The sequence below is a fragment of the Diadema setosum genome, chromosome 1, assembly GCF_964275005.1.
Source record: "Diadema setosum chromosome 1, eeDiaSeto1, whole genome shotgun sequence".
Classification (NCBI taxonomy): Eukaryota; Metazoa; Echinodermata; class Echinoidea; order Diadematoida; family Diadematidae; genus Diadema; species Diadema setosum.
The window spans coordinates 8130620-8150925 of record NC_092685.1 but is presented as its reverse complement, the minus strand read 5'-3'; the positions used below and the strand labels follow the sequence as shown (position 1 = coordinate 8150925).

The 20306-nt window shown below is 37.2% G+C and overlaps 1 protein-coding gene across 1 annotated transcript in view; it reads right to left on the bottom strand.

The window, feature by feature from the left end:
- LOC140235181 (uncharacterized) overlaps positions 1-20306 on the bottom strand; it is a 104060-nt gene that overhangs the window by 83416 nt on the left and 338 nt on the right. The window contains exons 2-3 of the mRNA XM_072315220.1: positions 19120-19192; positions 17212-17325 (exon numbers count right to left, since the gene is read on the bottom strand). Coding sequence (XP_072171321.1) covers positions 17212-17325; positions 19120-19192 — 187 coding nt within the window. The remainder of the gene's footprint in view (positions 1-17211; positions 17326-19119; positions 19193-20306) is intronic.

The window sequence follows — 20306 nt, the reverse complement described above, 5'->3', positions numbered from 1 at the left end:
TACCATTCTGTTTCTCTGCTTTTAATATCTTCAAAAAAGGCAATTTGAACAAGGATAAAATGGATTAATTCATTGAGGTGTAGCAATGTGACAATCCCATGTGAAGGCCATCACAATACAAAAGGGATTGAGGATTGTGTGATCCCTATGTATACAGTCAAATTTCAAGACATCTTTGTTGGTGAGAGAATAAACCATGAAAATGGATGTGCACACTGGGGAACAACTGCACTCACAAAGCAACAATTTCACAAGGACAAAATCTGAAACAGAATACATGTACCTTCTTTACTTTCCTTTTTTTTTTCAATTTAGACATACATTGTATTATACCTTTATACAGATTGTATAACTCTTGTCATCTCCTGGAGTCTCTAGCACAATTACATCACTACATAGATACATTGAAGATGAAGCACTGACTCTATAGAACCACATCCCTTTATGTTCTTATTTGAAGGCATCCACAAAGAAAGACAATCATTTCACTATTCTTCATGGGACCAGAAGGCTTCCTGCCCACCACCACTAGTCAGGGAGGGACCTTTCCATCCTCACTGAATGGAATACTGCATTTTAATCTGATTATCTACTTTGGAGGATTTGGTAAGAATCCTTATCCCAAAGAATGATTAGTCCTTGTTACCAGGTTTCAAACAAACCTCAGAAGCAGGTAATGCAAGTAGAAGATTTGTATGACAGGACCAAGCTGTAGTGAAGGGGGGGGGGGGGGGCAGCATCACTGTACCCTCCACTTCACAGTATGAGTAGTAGGAAGAATACATTGAAGATTACATGTTCAATGAGTGCTTCCAGCAATGTACAAGGAATTATCTCCATTTCCATCATTCACAGTTTGGAACTGACTAATAAAAATCTCTCTCAGATTCTGTGCATACATCCTCTAAGAACCCTGATATATGGTTTTGAAGGATACATGTAAGTACCTATGGTGGACAATTGTTATACCTTTCATGTCTGCTCTGTGAAAAGAAAAGAAAAGAAAATGTATTACTTGCGATGTAATAAATTTGAAATTGGGCATGGTGCAGACTGACATACTTGATTGTCAAAGACAAGCATACATTTGTAACTCATACGTGATTAAAAGAACAAACAAACAAACAAACAAACAAAACAAAAAAAACAAAAAACATGCCTGATTGATGATTACAAGGAATATGTCTCACTGAAAAAAAAAGTACCAAGTATGACAAATAATCCACTCAGATAAGAACTGTGCACTTACATTCTATGTAACAACAGTTAGCAAATAAAGCAATCTCTGAGAGTCTGTGCAATGTATTCATGCAAGTGTCAGATTTTGAGCTAAATACTTTTCAGATTCACTTGTCCATGTAGGCATGTGACAAAGAGTAAATTGCACTTCTAATATTTGAATAGTGTCATGCCAAAATTAAACATCCTTCTGTCATTACTCTCTCTCTCTCATTATCTTTCATGTCTTTTTCTCTAACTCTCTACAATGATACATGTCAGCTGTGCTCATTCCTGCAGACTTCTATGCATTTATCTTCTTCTGTCCCCCTATCGCCTCATGTAATTACATGTGTGCATAATACATTACGCTCTCATCAGACATGATACCTTGTGCCAATTTTGCAAATTGCATACAAATGATGCACACTTGTGTGACTTATTTTCACAGCGTATTGACTACACTAATTTGTGAACCTTTAAATGTATGCTATTTGAGATGTTTGACTACTGCTACCATGCAGTACCAATCAAGGTTGATTCATCATAATCCTGAAATATATGGATAAAAAATCAGCATTTCCAATATACAGAAATTTCTGGTTTTCTGAATTTGTACCCGTCAGCGGTAGAGTATGTGGTGAATTTCATGTGTTTGGAAGAAAAAGTGATCTGTTAAATGTCACCCCCCCAAAAAAAAAAAAAATCATATGCTACACACACAATAAGTAGTAAGTACATTTGTACTATATTCCTTTCATGAAATACTTGCCAGATTTTTTTGTTTCCTTTTTTATGTAGGTAAAGTAAGCAAAGGAACATGCATCATCACATCCATTTATAATTCTTATTGCAACATCTGAGTTACTTATTCTGTATGACACAGACAACTGCTGCTGAGCAAAACATCAAAACATCGTGTGTGAACATTCTTGACACATTTTGCTGCCAAATTTCCACGGTCACTTTCCAACCCCAACAGAATGTTGCAGATCCCAGGTGAGAAGTTCCATCAACAAGACGGAATGCAAAGTCTGGAAAGAAACCTGATCCTGCTCTGCTCAGTTTTCAAAGTTATGGAACACTGAACTACATATACTAGTATTTGAGTGTATACCAGTACGCCAAGCTTGCAAAAGGAGTGTAACGGAATGAAAATTATCATCTTCCCTTAAAGAAAGTCCGTTGTTGTTGTTTGTTTGTTTTTTTCACTTTATTGATTAAATATGGATAGTATGAACAATAGTATCTGATGAATAACAGTTACTTGGAAAAATATAGAGATACCAAATATCAATCAAATGAGTAAAACCAACCAGGAACCAAGCATCACTGGAGACCTCTTTTGTCTGTCTGTGTGTGTGTGTGTGTGTGTGTGTGTGTGTGTGTGTGTGTGTGTTGTTGTATGATATGTTTTTTTTTTCAATTCTCTCATTTTCTTAGACTAAACCTTTAAGATTCAAATTACTGAAATTCTTGTTTTGAGTTGTTTTTATTGCAACTGACTGACAAATTGCCCTGCAGTGTTGTAAATAAGCACCAAATTAATCAGTGCTTTAGTAGTAGCCACGATAAAAATAAAACGCATAATATACAAATTGTATTTAGGCAGGATTAGAACCGGAGGTCATAGGTGTGAATCCTGCCTGAGTTTGTATGCCCATGATTTTTATCGTGGCTACTACTAAACACTCATTAATTTGGTGCACTTATTTATGCCGATGTAGGGCATTATCTATGCCGATGTCAATCAGTTGCAATAAACTTAAAAAAGATGTTTCCAACTGAAGCAAACCACTTGAGTGTGTATCATAGATCAGTTCAACTAAAGCACCCTCAAATGCAGTTTCATTTCATTAAATTGACTGCTGCAGTGTAAACCATTTGCTCAAAACTCACTTATCTAATCAATCCTATTTTTATTATAATACACAGCTCAGAATCTTTGAAATTATGTTTTGTATTTTGATACAACTTTCAGATTAGTTATACATGTAGATTCTGCATTTTTAATTCAATTTTTTAGTTCTGTATTAAAGCACTTAGAAATACTTGTACTATATAAATGTTATTTATAATATCATTGCTATTGAATTACCATGGTAATCAGCAACACACCTAAATTATTCACTTTGCCACCTCAGTAAAAATACACATTAAGCCAGTGTGTACTTTATCTGCCCCATATGTATGCTATTCATGTCTTCCCTTTTTTCTACAGAAGCTCAGTTGCCCAAACCCAAAATTACTTTCTAGTGCTTTCAGTATCAACACTGGCTTTAAATCAAATCGTTTACATTGCATTAGCGACAGGTCTGCGATTCTTAAGTCATCAGCAATAGTGTCAGTGTATAAAATTAGAAGGGTTGCTTGAAACTCTGAGCAACAGACTGATCATCAAATGGGGCATGAAAGTAAAGCTGCGCTTTTACAACCAACTCTGTCATGCCTTTCGCTTCTCCCTACAGCCCAATACACAAGAGCAAATCAACAGTGAAAGCTAATACCCCGGTTGCTTTAATCTGCACAAAGTGAAAAGAAGTTCCTGTATTGTTGTCCCCCTTGTTTTGAAAGCATTGATGGAGAGGTTTGACCACGCCTTTTGTGTTGGTTACTGCGCTTGAACACTGGCCAACAAGTCAAGGAGAAAGTGGGCAGGTGAGATGGCCGGTACCTTCCATCCAGACATCTACTGGTCAACTTCAGCTGTTATGTAGGGCTTAAATTTCAATTCACAATTATCCCAAGGTAACAACACACAGAGCCACAATGGAAATCAGAAGAATTCATTCACCTTCAACAACACATTGAGTACAGCTCCTTTTAATAAAAACTGATTTTGAATAGAAGTAGCGGAAGAAGTGCAATGGTGTTAAGTTACGAAATGAAGACAAAATCTTGGAAAAATATTGGCAAAGGGCCATGGATATATATACTGAAGATATTCAACAGCTATTTTGCAGTATTTGTTCTATATAACGGTCAAATACATACTGTGGTTTTGACTCAGTATCATTACTAAGTGAAATCATATGAAATGCCACTGAAATTTCCAAATTTCTTGATGGAAATTTTTCTGCTAAAGACACGTCAGGGACATAATGTGCAACATATCATCCAAGGCACTCAATTTCCTTAAAAAAACAAAAAACAAAAAGAGTCAAAGTAAGCATATATTCATCTTTTTGGTCAAAGGGCTAAAATTAATAGCAAGACAGGTGCGATGGGTGATCAAAATGGTCACAAAAAGCTCACAGGATGTACAATATACATGTACCAGATCATTTCATGACATTCAAACGGTAATGGCCTCCAATTCACATGTTGTTATAGTTCATGATTTTTCTCAACATTCTGTCTTTTCTTTTTCTTATCACTGCCTTCACCTAAAACAATTTCTGTTTGACCTGAGAATTTAAGTGTGACTATACCTTGCATCACATCAGCTTTGAAGAAGCAAATAAATTGAGTCTTCTCTGATATCCTAACCAAAATATGGACAGAAATCACTATCAGGTATGTGCCATTAACTAAAATGATACAATCCAAATGATCATCTCTGACTAGATACAAATTTGTATCTGTTATCCAAAGTGAATAGGGCCACTCTTCACTGTTACACACTATACATTACATTTATTGCAGTGTACATCTTTGCAAAGGTACTATCTGAGCCAAGGAGAGAAATAGAATATGTTGTATACAATTTACATACGTACTATCTATGAACAATACAAGTCCTCTGACCTTGTAAAACCAATGCTGAATGCATTCTGGGTTGAGTGTATTCCTTTCTTGACTGTCTCTTCTATAATTCATGGAGTTATTACAAGTGTGTTGAACAAATATCCACTATGCAAAGACATGGTTGCTACAGAGAGGCAAGACATTCAGAACAGAAATCAAACATGAACAGAATTTCCCAATTTTGTCATTGTTGTGGTGGTGACTCATTATGATAAGTGCATAAATTAAACAGGGAGATAAATATTCAGCAAAATCATCTGAGACCTGTAGCATGATTAGCGTTACCCAACAGTTTGGTTTTTGTGTATATTTAACACATCTTTCACCGGTGAATTATTTGTCTGTCAAACTGCTAAACAGGTAGGCTCTTGGCTGCATAAAACCTTCTGTCAAGTACTGCACAAGTTTGTCAAGTACCAAGCAAGTTTGCCAACATCCCTCCAACTCCTGAGTTGATCTCCTAACTTTATACATGAGACTGTTTACTCAAACTCCTTGCATAGGGCCAGTGAGCCATGTCTTGTAGCTTTGTTCACCCAGGTACTGTAGCTTGTTGTACATCCATTGACAAAGTGAGTATCAAAACCGCATCGTCCCATGCATCTTACGCCATCCATCCTCTTATTGCCCCCGTTGGTTATGAAGAAGAATCGCTGGAAAAGCAATTTTCTGACAAAATATGACATGATGGTGACTCACTCGCTCCGTGTTGTTAAAATTCCTCGAAAAGACTAGATGCAGCGACAACAAAAGCCTTCTTTTTGTGTAGAACTTGCACAATATAGTGAAGACTGACAAGATTGAAAGAGACAGGAGAGTTTGAATGCAATCTGCATATCCCTCAGCTTTAGCAATTACATTTTATTTCCCAGTATGGACTACTATCTCGAGGTCAAGATAATGAGATTGTATTTCTTCCATTTACAGTATATTATCATTTGTATGATTGTTCGAAGAGTTGATTTTGTTTTTGTTTTCTCCCATTTGAATAAACATTTGCTTTACTTACAAACGTTGAACATGCTCAGGGAATATCACAGTTTTTATCAACTGTTTATTTCAAGGAAATGTACTACTGACTCATTAATTCATTCGAGGCAACCTCTGTTTGCAAGTACTGTAAATCACTTGTGTTTCATATTTTACATTTTTCCTTACACTTGTCACCTGTATCTTGGGCACTTTTTTCCTTAATACAAACAAACAAAGCTATACAGTTTTGACTGCTTCTTCATAGCAAAAAAAAATGTGAGTTAATGACCATGGCACATACAACATAACCATAATTCTTTGATAGCATTTGCACACTTTGTTCCTCTGAAGAGAGAACTGGTGCTGTAGAGCTTGTACAATTGTATGTAGCTACATACAGTATGTATATGAGCATCATATTCAATGTAGCATCCGTCCCTTGTTGGCACACAAAGGGATGTTGTCAAATATCGTACTCAATGCTATATTAATCTGTCAATGCGCAGGTCTTGCTACTATGCTCACGATTAATTGACCCCACGTATGAGCACTATGCTGTCCAGGACAGTAACTTGATAACCAAAGACTCACCATCTCCTGATTAACAGAGGGTGGGTCTGAAATAAGGTATGAATTACACACACACTGGTAAGATGAAGAAAGACCTGTGTTTATAAAAAGCTAACTGGATTGAACTATATACATACATTTGTACAGTGCACACTACAAAAATGATCAACTGCTCTTTGTGAATATACACTGTATGTACAACGTACATGATGGCTACAATATTAGTCATACCTTACATGGCATTATTAGTCTATAATGTCAAAACATTCACCCACAGACCATTCACTCAAATCCAATTTGATGTCATTTTAAGTTACAAGTTTTTCTACACACATAAGTACATATCGTCGCTGGGGTGACAAGACCTCGTATCTCAAAAATGTCAAAATTTTTTTTTTTTAGCTTAATGGTCAAATAATGGGTCAAGTGATGTCTTGGCCAAATCCTAACTGTCTTACTCCAAAAATGAAGCTACCATGACATGTCAAAGAGAAGGCTTTCCCATTCACTATAGTGCTTTGGCCGCCATGTTTTTTCACTCTCCTGAACATTTGACAATTTTGAGATACGAGGTTTTGTCACCCCAGCGACGATATATACAATATTATACAAGATGTCAGAATTTTGATGTAAAGCCCGGAAAAAAGGAGCAAGGAAGAACCATCAAGACATAGGATGTGTGTTTTATTAAGTTTAATAAAAAAAAAGAACAGTTTTAATAGAAATCACAAAAAACTCCAATGCATGTCGAAAGAGAAACATCATCTATAATTGGAATATGTACAACTCAGTCATGAAAGAGAACAGATTGACATTGCAGACCAGGATATTTCAAAATGCAAAACATAGATTTACATTGACTTCATTGGTAATCTTGCGGGGATAAGAAGAAAGTGCTCTGTTTACTCTTATCTTGTGAAGTGAAACCTTGCTGCATGGAATGATCTATGATTTGTAATTTACACATGTTGTATAAACTTAACCTCATGATATTCCAATAAAAAAGGAAGAATTTGAACAGATTATTTTTCTTGGTCTCATGTGTAACCTCATTCTTTTATTGAAGGTAAATAAATGAATAAAGTACAGAAATACACACTCTTGTGGCACTGAGTTCATAAACAGTTAAGAGATTTACCAGCAAAATTAAGTTATAAGAACATCTTTAATGGGATAGAATATCACTGTGTGGAGCAAAATCAATGATTGTAAGCACATCCAAGTTACTGTGAACTCTATGCAAGTTTACACGGTAGTAACACAGCATACCAAGGTACATGTACTGGAAAGTGTGCATTGTGTATATTTACACTAAGTCTTGACTAAGCATGTGGACATGCTTTCACTACTAATTTGCATGCTGCAACAACATGTCCATAGTTTTCAACATACGTGACTTTGGGAAGAGCCCATTCACTCGTCAATATGTTATTGATTTCCTCTTGTCTAATTGAGAGCTGTGCTATTCAGCCTCTACAGTCTCATCGGGGAATAAAAACACACAGCAGTTTTCCCCCTGATGGATGATTCCAAAACAATGGAGGAAGGTGAGAAAGATCCACGGTCACTCGTGAACAATAATAAAATGATTCTTGTACAGGGCAAGTCAGGTGTTAGGCTCTACTGCCCATTCTGTAACAGTAGTTGTGATCTTGCTAAAGAGGTGTTGGTCTATGTTCCCTGAAAAGGTGTAAAACTTTGCATGGGAATCACATCTGAGATCTACGGTACCCCGGGGTAACGCGTGATGCTTCAAATACTACAAATGTGTAACTGCTTTGGAGTAGCAGAGGAGAATATTTCCTGCAGGGAATATTGTGTTTTGAATCAAGGAAGTTATTTAAGTACCTTAGCTAACCTTTCTGCAAGTGCAACTATGTGTAGACAGCCAGTAAGAAAAGTATGGCAATCTCCATACTGAAATTTGATCTAATGTAGTGTCACATGGACCATTTAACAGTCCTCTTTGCATAAAATAAACAGGACCACAAACCCATTTTCTCTTTCCTTTTTTTTGGTTGAATGGCATCAAGACATTTAACTAAATTCTTTCTGCATGGCAAAATAAACAGTGACGGAGTCCATCTCTCAAGGAAAACCAACAGAAAGTTACAATGACACATGGTCAGAACACAGAGGGGTCATCACCTAGCTGTAGATTTCTTGAAGAGAATCACATCATTAGCTTGATTTGTAAAGTATTCTGATAATACCTACAACGCTGTACGCTGATGCTATCTATAATTTGTCACTGCACATGTGGCAAGGTAGTGTACAATATACCAATTCCCAATCATTCCTCAGTATCAAATAATGCCTATGATTATCAAATGGAAAGGAAATCCTCTGTCACACATGTAGACCCCCCCCCCCCCCAAAAAAAAGGAGAAGATAATTATGATTATGTTGAAGAAGAAAACACCTGGAAACACGGATCATTTGGTTCCTCTTAAGTATAATATGAGCAAATTACAATACAAATGATGAAGTTTATTCCCTACACTGCTTGCCACTAGGAAACAATAAGCATGAATCCTGTAATCAATTGCAACGCCACATTAATACAGGGGCTTCTACCAAATCAAGAACTCCATTGAGTTTGGAAAAGAAGGCAACTGCTAGTCATACAAGTATATAATCATGCAAGATATTTCATCATTGATTCTTTCCTCCTGATTTTAATAGCATCACACTTCCAAGAAGAGAAGAGTAGCTGCTACAGATTTCATGCAGGATATTGGGCTTGTCCTCTAACTACACCAATTACCTGTAGCATTCTTTCTGTTTGACTCAGCTTTAAACGATTCACATTTTCATGAGGCATGCCCCCCACCCTCAATTTTCAAAGCTTGTCCACAATACATGGATATATCAACCGATCAATGCATCCCCTTTCACCATCTTTGTGCAGCGAAGCACAAGCTTGGGCTACTTCAGATTGACCAACGGCTAGCTGGACAATAGCCAGACTGCTTGGCCCGTGACATCTTTGGGTGGTGTCTCCCTTCAGCAGTTCATCCATATTTTATGAGCTCTTTTCATCGTGAGACGATGACAATGGACAGAGAAAACCGTCAATGGGAACAGTGTTAGCGTAATGCTGGCAAAGAATTGAGAGTGTTTTAGGGAGAACAGATGGGTTTTTACAGAAAGTTTCACACCATTAATTTGCCTTGGAGTGCAGACTGCTTGAACAAAAGCAGTGACCCTACAAATGTATACAATGCTTGGTAATCAAAAACACTGCAACAATATAAAGACTGCATGTGAAGACTGCATTTCGATAGAGAACATTCAGGGCAGAAGGGCACGTCATCAGAGGTTGTGCATATAGCTGTATGACCTAAATTAAATAATCAATGAAAGATTCTTTCCATAAACCTGTGTCTCTCTGATTTCATCTCGTTATTACTCTGCACAAACAATTCAGAAATGAGCTCGACTGTTAAATGCATCTGATATAGTGTACATCTAAGGTAAAAAAGTAGTAGTAGTACATGATGTAGTAGTAGTAGTAGTAGAAGCAGTAGTAGTAGTAGAATAATAATACCATATGCTCACTGGAAATGATGTCCACAGGTTCATTGAACAGCGGTAATAGGCCAGTGCCGTATATAAAGAGAGTCTGGCCAACTCAGTTTTCGTATTATGAGTTTTGAAGCCTGTGATTGGTCAAAAGTGGTCTCGTGATCTTTGCGGAGCCATGTCGTTACCAAAGTGCACTAATATACAGTGCCCATTGTTCACTACCCCCTATTTGGAAGGTTTTCATTGTGATCTGTGCGTACACACCAACCCTGTAACGCGTAATATCATAAGCTGGGCAACGACATGGCGTCCAATTTACGAGTTGGCCAGACTCTCTATACGGCACTGGTTTAGACCATCTACATTCACTTAATGAGCCAAAACTACACACATCCCAAAATGCACATTTAGCACTCACTAGACACTAAACAAATCTGGCAAATGACCATATATGATATTAAATGTCATCTGTATTTTGGAAGTGCAAATATTTGCTGCCATTCTCATAGAGGGCAAAAATTACTGAAGCTCAGTGCTTTCTCTTGTCCTGGCATGGACAAGGTATTTCAACTTTGTTTCTCCCATTTTACCCCCCCCCCCCCCCCTTGCCCTTGGCATGAAATGGCTTGCCTTATTTGGTTGGCAATCCAAGGATTTGGAGGTTGCCTGCCTGCCTAAGCCTCTGGACGAGCTAACTTGTCGCTAGGCATGGAGTTAAGTATACTACAAATTGGGGCGAACCCCCTTTGGGGACAAAGGAACATGTTTTCTGGTTTGTTGGAGGTTTGAGCGAAGAGTAGCTGAAGATGCGAGGTATGTCTGCATTCGCTGGACATTGAACCTACGGCATTTGCTGATCTGGTTTTCAACATGACACTCAGAATTTTAGTTGAATGGTGATTGGCAGCCTTCTTTTCTATGTGTTTTTCTCTCCCTCCCCCCTCCATCTCTCTATGTCTTCTTCACTCACTGCTTGATGGGAGACAATTGTGAACAGCTGCTGATGACCCAAAGATTAGGAAAATTGGTATCGACCAGGCACAAATTGCAGGCAACTTCGCCCAAGTTTCAAGGCAAATTGAATTTGCATGTACAGCATGTGCAATACTATTTATTAAACACATTGGATTTCCTGCACTAAGTGATGTTTTGTCCTTTTGCATTTTATTTCAATTGTACATGGTATACACATGTACTCTGTTCACATTCTCTGCAGCCCTAGATATGCAATGCCTGAGCAATACATCCATCACAGTAGCATGAATCTGTATTTTTATGTGTGTATGCAAGACAATTTTTACCTGACAATTTTATACCTATGCAACACATAAAGTGGGGAACCAAATCATGTAATTCAACAAAAAAAAAAGTAGTTAAATAATGATGCATTATCAATTGCTGAACTTGGTGTATGATAGGTCAACTCAATTTAGCAAGACAGTTCATAGGCCTACATCATGTACATTTGTACCGTGTTGAGCACTGTAATTTGCTGTTTTTCTATCTTATTTTCATTTTCAACAGCATAAGTGCATCTTCATGTACACTTACATGCACATTTGGAATGAGGAATATTGATGCTACATTCTATGATGGCTTACAGACCAGAGACTAGACACATTTCACAGGCAAATACCCTTATAAATGCACACTTGTACATTTCACTTGCCAGAGAGCAAGTTCTTGTTGCCCTACAATGTAGGCAAGTAAATTCTGCATACTGGTGGCTTCACAGATGAAGCAAAAGATAAACTGTATAATGTACAATGTAATATTGTAAAGAGGAAAACTGAAATTTTAATCAATGTTGCTGTTTTGACTCTATATCATTTGACAATGACAATGGCAGACAAAGAATGAAGTACATGTATCTAGTATCAAAAACCCTTGAGAGTACACTTATTTTGTCTACACAATAAATCCCCCCCCCCCCCTGCTTGGATAAGCTTGCAATTTCACCACAGATATTCTGAGACTGGCCTCCACAAATCGGTGTTTCCTCATATTTATGGATTCATATTCATGCCTGTCTCTGACTGACGACAAATCACAATGAATCTAATAGGAAGTCCAGAGCACAAAATTGCCTCTCATCCATTCCTAGGTAGGTCAGTAAATGAATGGGCGAGCACAAGATGTATGTAAATAATGGACAGTGAGAGAGCTAGCTCGCCCTGCTGTTCACCCCAGTGGGGCTGGAAATAGCTTTCACTCAGGCAATCAAGAAGGGCAGTGACCCCCCTAGAAGGAGCCTTTCTTATAAATAATGTTTCGAGGACAGCCAAGAAATCCAGCTGGAAGGAAGTACACGTACAGTACAGGGTAGATTATGATTGCAACACACTACAGTCTACAGAGTAAGCAGAGGGTATATTTGGGCTTTGCCACTCAGCGAAGTGGATGCAAGAGGCTTGCTGCTCTGCAATAACTCGTAACATACGGTGCATTCATGTCATCATGGTATCAAATATCATAGTAATTTGCGGTCACCATTCTCATTGGTGCAATACCATGGTATTTCAGTCAGTAACATTCTCATTCACAAAACACTGGGTATTTCTGGTCCGAAAGTATAGGCCTACTTCTCTGAGGTAAACACTGCAAATGTAGGACTACGTAAGTTGTTACATGTATGATCTTCTAAAGACAGGAAGCGTTTAAGGTTAAAGGGTGTGTGAGAAATGCATTGCAGTGTAAAGCATGGTATTTTGTGACAAGATTCATACTCAAAGCTCATATGCCTTCTTGCGTAAAAGTTTGTATTACCACCCTAAATACAGTGTACCACGGTATTTTGCAATGTATTTTGTGGTGTATTTGTGTTCACATTACAAAATACAATGTAAGACAGTGTCAGTATTTCACTGCAATGTGAATGGGTATATCGAGGGCTGCCAACTCCCTCATCTTTCACCAGCCACTTTCCCTGTGTACTTACAATACAATTATTGTGTACAAATTATACAGATAAGAGAAGTTGTGTTGGCCTGAAGTTCCATCTCAGACTTTCCAGACTTTCTAATACAATTGCATATAAATACAAAGTATGCTGATCTATATTCATATCATGCACCTGAATCAAAACAGGGAAGAAAATTACTGGTAATCATAATTGTTTCAACAAAATTTTTTTGAAGAATCCTCAAAAGCATTAAAAAAATATTCAACATCAATACACAAGTCAACAATATGAACATATGTAGTCAAGACCCAGTGATGCTTTGTCTTATTATCATCATATCATTTTTTTTCTGTTTTTCACTCTTTTATCATAATTATTTTCTTATGATTATCACTATAGTATCATTCAGTGTCTATTTTCTTATTCACAGTTTTGGGAAGATGAAAGGAGGTTTGAATGGGATGCACTGATACTGGAGCGAAAAACTGTGGGAAGTTCAGACTATCAAATAGTGAAGGAAAAATAAACTGCATCGGAAAACCTTCAGATAGAGACATCTAGCCTTCTCAGTGGGTTGTGTGTGTGTCTATGTGCGTGTCTGTCTCATGTGTATTATAGACAAGAAATGGCAGGGGTATTTTTGGCTGGTAAACCAATCAGGTCTGCATAGCTCTCCAGCGTGCAATGACTACAGTCTGTTTTTCCCCCTTGCAAGCCAGGCTACAGACCTCTGTTTTCAACTGCACTGCATAGAGCAGGCACTGAAGTTGATTCTTCATTTGATGATTTTATGTGTGTGTATGTGAGTGATGCTAAAAAAACAACAACAACAACTGTGTCTGATTATGAATATTTTATTATGAATCTCTATCATGAATACCTCCTGAGGTTTGCTGCAAAGTGATCATGACAGAAGAGTGAAGCTCAGAATGCTTTATAGGTGAGGGAAAGGTTGCCTAAAATGGAAAGAGGTTGTAAACCCCTTTCTGAAGTCAATGTCACATTTCTCACAAAGAACCGACATTAACAAATTCATCAGACAGTATAACACAGATTAGAAGGCATAGTATTGATGTCATTCAGCAATACAACATACAGTAAGATGGAGAACCAATTCAAAGATTTTATATGCATTTTTATCTTAAAACATGGCCTCACTGGATGTATATAACATCATCCACTATTAGTTGTGAGTGTAAAACACTTCCAGTAACACTGGAATTGTCACTGTCAAAACATGAATACCCCTGTGATATGAAGAGAATATCTTCAAGCCATCTGCATTTTAACCACTTATGGTCACAAAATAACAAGCATATGAATGGTTCAGATGCCACAATGTCCATTTTTTCTTAAAGGGAAGATAAACCCCAGAGCAATGTGGATTGAGTGAAAGCAGCAACATTAGTAGAACACATCAGTGAAAGTTTGAAGAAAATCGGACAATCGATGCAAAAGTTATGAATTTTTAAAGTTTTGGTGTTGGAACCGCTGGATGAGGAGACTACAAGAGGTTATGACGTATAAGTGGACAAGAATACAAGAAAATATAAAGAAAATACTATAAAAATCCATTTTTCATGAAAATTACAAATTCCATCAACTTGATATTGACATTTGTTAAGGGTAGCAATTATTCCCCCTGCTTTCTGAAAGCGGTTGGTCCACTGCTCTTTCATAATTCTAGAAAAGTGAATTTTTGTCGAATTTCCTTTATATTTTCTTTGTATTGTTGTCCACTTATATGTCATATCCTCTAGTAGTCTCCTCATCCAGCGGTTCCAACACCAAAACTTAAAAAATTCATAACTTTTGCATCGACTGTCCGATTTTCCTCAAACTTTCACTGATGTGTTCTGCTAATGTTGCTGCTTTCACTCAATCCACATTGCTCTTTGGGTTTACCTCCCCTTTAAAAGCTGTCCAGTAATTGTGGTATGCTTGTCCAAAGCCAAAGGTTACTAAAAACGATACAAAGAAACAAAATCAGACAATCCCCTCCCCCCCAAAAAAAAAACAAGGAAAAGTAGAAATTACGCGGTGCGTAATATATGTCCCCGCCGGAAGTAGCATTTAGTAGCAAAATGTACAATATAGGTAAAAAGATGAAGGTCAAAGGTCAAAGAAGTCAAAGGTCAAAATTCTATGTAGAAGTTTTGAAGCCCTCACCTAGTGCCATCACATAAAGCAAACGGAATCGAAATTGGGTTAGAAATGGCGAAGGAGTAGCATTTTGTAGCCAATGTACAATATAGGTAAAAAAAATCAAGGTCAAAGGTCAAAGAAGTCAAAGGTCAAAATTCTGTGTAGAAGTTTTGAAGCCCTCACCTAGTGCCATCACTTAAAGCAAACGGAATTGAAATCGGGTTACAAATGGCAAAGGAGTAGCATTTTGTAGCAAAATGTACAATATAGGTCAAAAATCAAGGTCAAAGGTCAAAGAAGTCAAAGGTCAAAATTCTGTGTAGAAGTTTTGAAGCCCTCACCTAGTGCCATCATATAAAGCAAACGGAATCAAAATCGGGTTAGAAATGGCGAAGGAGTAGCATTTTGTAGGCAATGTACAATATAGGTAAAAAATCAAGGTCAAAGGTCAAAGAAGTCAAAGGTCAAAGTTCTGTGTAGAAGTTTTGAAGCCCTCACCTAGTGCCATCACTTAAAGCAAACGGAATTGAAATCGGGTTACAAATGGCGAAGGAGTAGCATTTTGAAGCAAAATGTACAATATAGGTCAAAAATCAAGGTCAAAGGTCAAAGAAGTCACAGGTCGAAATTCTGTGTAGAAATTTTGAAGCCCTCACCTAGTGCCATCATATAAAGCAAACGGAATCAAAATCGGGTAAGAAATGGCGAAGGAGTAGTGCTCATTTTGAAGCAAAATGTACAATATAGGTCAAAGGTCAAGGTCAAAGGTCACAATTGAAATTCTGTGTAGAAGTTTCAAAGCTCCCATGTAGTGCTATCATATAAAGCAAACAGAATCAAAATCGGGTTAGAAATGGCGAAGGAGTAGCATTTTGAACATTTTGATCACACACGGACGCACACACGGACGGACGCACGGACGGACGCACGGACGGACGCACGGACGGACGCACGGACGGACACACACACGTACGGAGCCCGTTTCATAGTCCCCTGCTCGAACTCGTTCGGCGGGGACAAAAAAGACTATAGTGCCCCACCTCTATTTGATTTTACTTAATAATTACAAATGGAAAATACGTAAAAATTATGCTTAGCAAAAATTCCAAACACACACACACACACACATGCCGGGCAATAACAAAACATGCATTTGTATAAAGTAACTTTCTTTCCCTTAATCATATTTCACAAGAGTCAATTACTTTATGTGTGACACAGGCTACCAAGTCTCACGCATTGTATATAGGTGTGGCACTCAGCCTCAGGGGTCTTTCTCATGTTAACTTTATGCCTGACAAGCTTTTTTTCACCCCCCCCCCCCAAAAAAAAAAAAAAAAGAAAGAAAAGAAAACACACACACCCAACATTGACAAAACAACAACAAAAAAAAAAAAAAAAAAACACTAAACACACACACAAATGCACACACACACACACATACACATACAAATAGTAATATTTTGAAACAATATTCTTTTTTCTATTTGAATAAGATCAAAACATCTGTATATTAAGTATGCACCATATCACATTCATGATTTAAAGCTTAAAAATGCTAAAAATGCTTTTCACCATTGGAGGGGAAACAAAGAGCAAAGAGGGACCAACGCTCATAAAACCCATGTTTACACACATTTCAAAGGAGACATTAAACCCATACAATACAACATCATATAAATATTGTATTTCTCAGTCACAATCCCTGTATGTATCTTATAAAGCAATGCCTTTTTTTCATAACATTGTTTAATCCCATGGCATTAGATGACAGAACTGCTCTTTTCAAAATTGATTCCTGAAGCTACATTTTTGTACATTGTGGTTTTTATGGATTCAACAATATGATCTTCCTTGATAACCATGTTATTGTGCTATATTAAAAAAAAGAGAGATTTCAGCATGCTAAAACAAATACCTAAAGTGAAATAGGAAACACTAGTCTCACAAGTACACATGTACCTACAATTATAGATACATGAAGTTAATTTTTTGAAGTGAACTCTATGACACAATAACTTGACCCATTATGCATAGCACACTTCCTGTTTCATTCCATGTAATTTACTTGGGATGGCCATTGGATGCTTGCATTACCACAGCAATGGTAGGAGTTCACATGCACTTACCAGCTCCTGGGAGGCATAGTTGGGGGCATTCTTATCGAGGGAGAAATAGCAGTAATCAAATGAGAAGTGCTTGATCCGCTCTTTGTGATGGTTACCGCTCTCTGAGTTCTCAAGCTGTACAAGTGAAGACAGAATGGAAGCAGGTAAAGAAAGACAGCCAAAGATAGAATGACAGACATGAAGGTAGACAGATGTGATACAGATTTGGAGTAGCACCAGTGATTTATGCCTGTTGTACTATATAGCAGACTATAGCTGTAAATTTTGCATCATACGTACAACAGCAAAAATTAAACAATTTTGACGAGATCAAGTAAATACTTCACAGACAGACATGCTCTGATTTGTGGAATCATAAAGCAAGTTAAGATAGTGAACTACAATGAAATTGGTCAAGTGTGAAGAACTAATTGCACAAAAGTTTCTCCTTTAACACATACTGAGATTTTGCATACAATGTGCTCTAGAGATAAAGTTATAAGGGATGACAAGTTAATATCACAGCCAACAAAGTATCAATGTTGATACTGTTTCACTTTTTCAGATTTTCATATCAAATTCATTTAGGACTAATGGAAGATGCCTCAAGCAATCAGAACAGAAGAATGCAAATTCAGAGAATGCTTTCACTTCAAGCAGCAATATCAATCAAGATTTGGGTGAGCTTGCAAAGACAAGTAACAACCTTTGATGCACAAATTATTCTGTCACTGTAAAGCCAACCTTGCACTGAGTATTCCTACCAACTTTAAATGTGCCATGCTTCTGGCAAGTACATGTAGGTGGCATTCACACACAGAGAAAAAAATGACCTTAAAAAAATAGCAACAAAACTTCAAACCATTCACATATTGCATGCAATCTAGTTCAAAATCATACAACAGTTTACTACTTTTGGTCCAGATTCAGAAACCAATTTATGATAGCAGCATCAAACATCAAGTGCAGTTTCCATGGTAACAGCTGTGCAGCAACAAGTCAGTTGTATTTCAGATATTTACTGTAACCTAGAATACCTGCAAACTTCTGTCATGGATTTATGGTACAATCTACAGCTCCATGCAATCACTGATAGCAAATCTGATTTAACAGATGTTCAAAGTGTCTTAGAAGGAGTTCTAGTCTTTACAACCCCTCAATTGCTTGCCAAGATTAAGTCAAATGTGGAACACAAATATAAAATATCACTCTTGCAATCTAATGAGGAAGAAAAAAATAAGACTATCACTACATAGGGTGCCTTTCATCATGCAGCGCATGTATCATCAATAAAATTGACACTTTTAATAGAGACCCCATTCCATTCAACTCTCAGGAATCTGCAGCAAAACTCTCTATGATTGGCTCCACTTACAGAAGGAATTTGGCCTGGTATATTTAATTCATCAAAATATTTTCCTCATGAATCAGAGGTCTGTTTGTAAACTGACTGGTCTGGTCTCTTGAGCCAACTGTCAAAACAGGAATGTGCATTATTTCCTATCAGTCCTCTTGGTTTCACAATCATCTTTGGTAAAACAGTCATGTGAAGTATCAACATACACACTTGATTACATGTGTACCAATTACTGAGTCCTCCATCACTTGATAATATGATTTCAGTGTTCTGACATCAAGGATTCCTTTTAGCATAAAAAGTGCACATTCATTATGGTACCACATTACTGTTTACATCATGTACGGTTGGAAGAAAAAAATGTATTCAACAAGTTGAATGTGACATTTTCAGTAAATTTCAAGACCTCTTTAGATTATTACAAAAAGATGACTAAAGGTGATGATGATATTGACGACAACATTAATAACAGTTTACAATGGCAACAATAGTAACAAATGTAAAGAGACATATCGTGATTTTGAATGTAATTGGTAAAATGGCATATAAATCAAGTTTTCCAGGGATAGTACCTTCAAATTGGTCACTCCAAGGACGTTATCTTGGAAGTCATTGACAACAACAGTGGCTTTGGCATCTTCTTCCCTACAAAGGAGAAACAAACATCATTGGGAATTTGTCATTCTGAGATATAAAAATACCTGTACTTCACAACTATCACACACAACTGCCAACAAGACTTGTCTTCATCGACATTGCAGTTTTATGGGATTACAGTAATAAAATGTAGAGCATCAAGCCCTATGTCACTCATTAAAGAGTGGTCAGTCAATTGATACATTGTACATCGCAGAAAACACTGAAGTACATGTATACAGGAGTGTCATAAACAATATCTGCAAATGTTTCAACTGGCTAGTACCAGTCCATTCTCCCTCGCAGTAAACCTCTCCCACCCCCCCCCCCCCAACTTGGTCGATTCGCTCCCCCACTCAGGCTGGACAGCAGATATGTGGTGTGGTAATCTGACACACCTAGCTGTTCTCTCACCCTGGCATTGTTGAAATTGTGACATGCACTATCTATTAGTGGAAAAGTGAGCAAAGAAAATGGGATTCATTTACAAGTATCACGCATAAACCTGACAAGATGTCCTTGAAGGAATTCCCTACAGTTTCAATCATTTCTTCAAGAAAACACAAGCAGCTTATCTTTTTTTTCTCTACTGCAGATTTTTGCAATGAAGCATTCACAGTGCAGAGATCACTAAAAAATGAAGCATAATACAATGTAATTTGTATCTTGCTTAAACTAAAAATTGAAACCATGCTACTTCAATTTCTATGATTTACAATGTGTTTGGCATTCAATTATATAAACCCTCTAATGACTATTTCTGAAAACAGCGATTAAAGAAATCTGATGCATTGATTGTAGCTCCTACCTAGTGCAGTGCAGTGGTACTGGTAATATCATACTCAAAAGATCATGTACATAAGCAATGGTAAGCTTATTGGCCAGTGTAAAGTCATGTCATCATAATTCATATGGGAGATAAACACATCCGTTTTTTTTAATCACTTTTTTTTTTCTGATACAAGTGATAGCAGATACACGTCTCCATCTAAGAAATTGGTCATAAATGTGGATGATTTTCAATTTGAATTTTCAATTCAAATGAATGACATGTTCACCACAGACAGTAACAGCTAAACAGAGAAGTCCAGCATTTTCTTTGAAACATACAAACATGACAAAC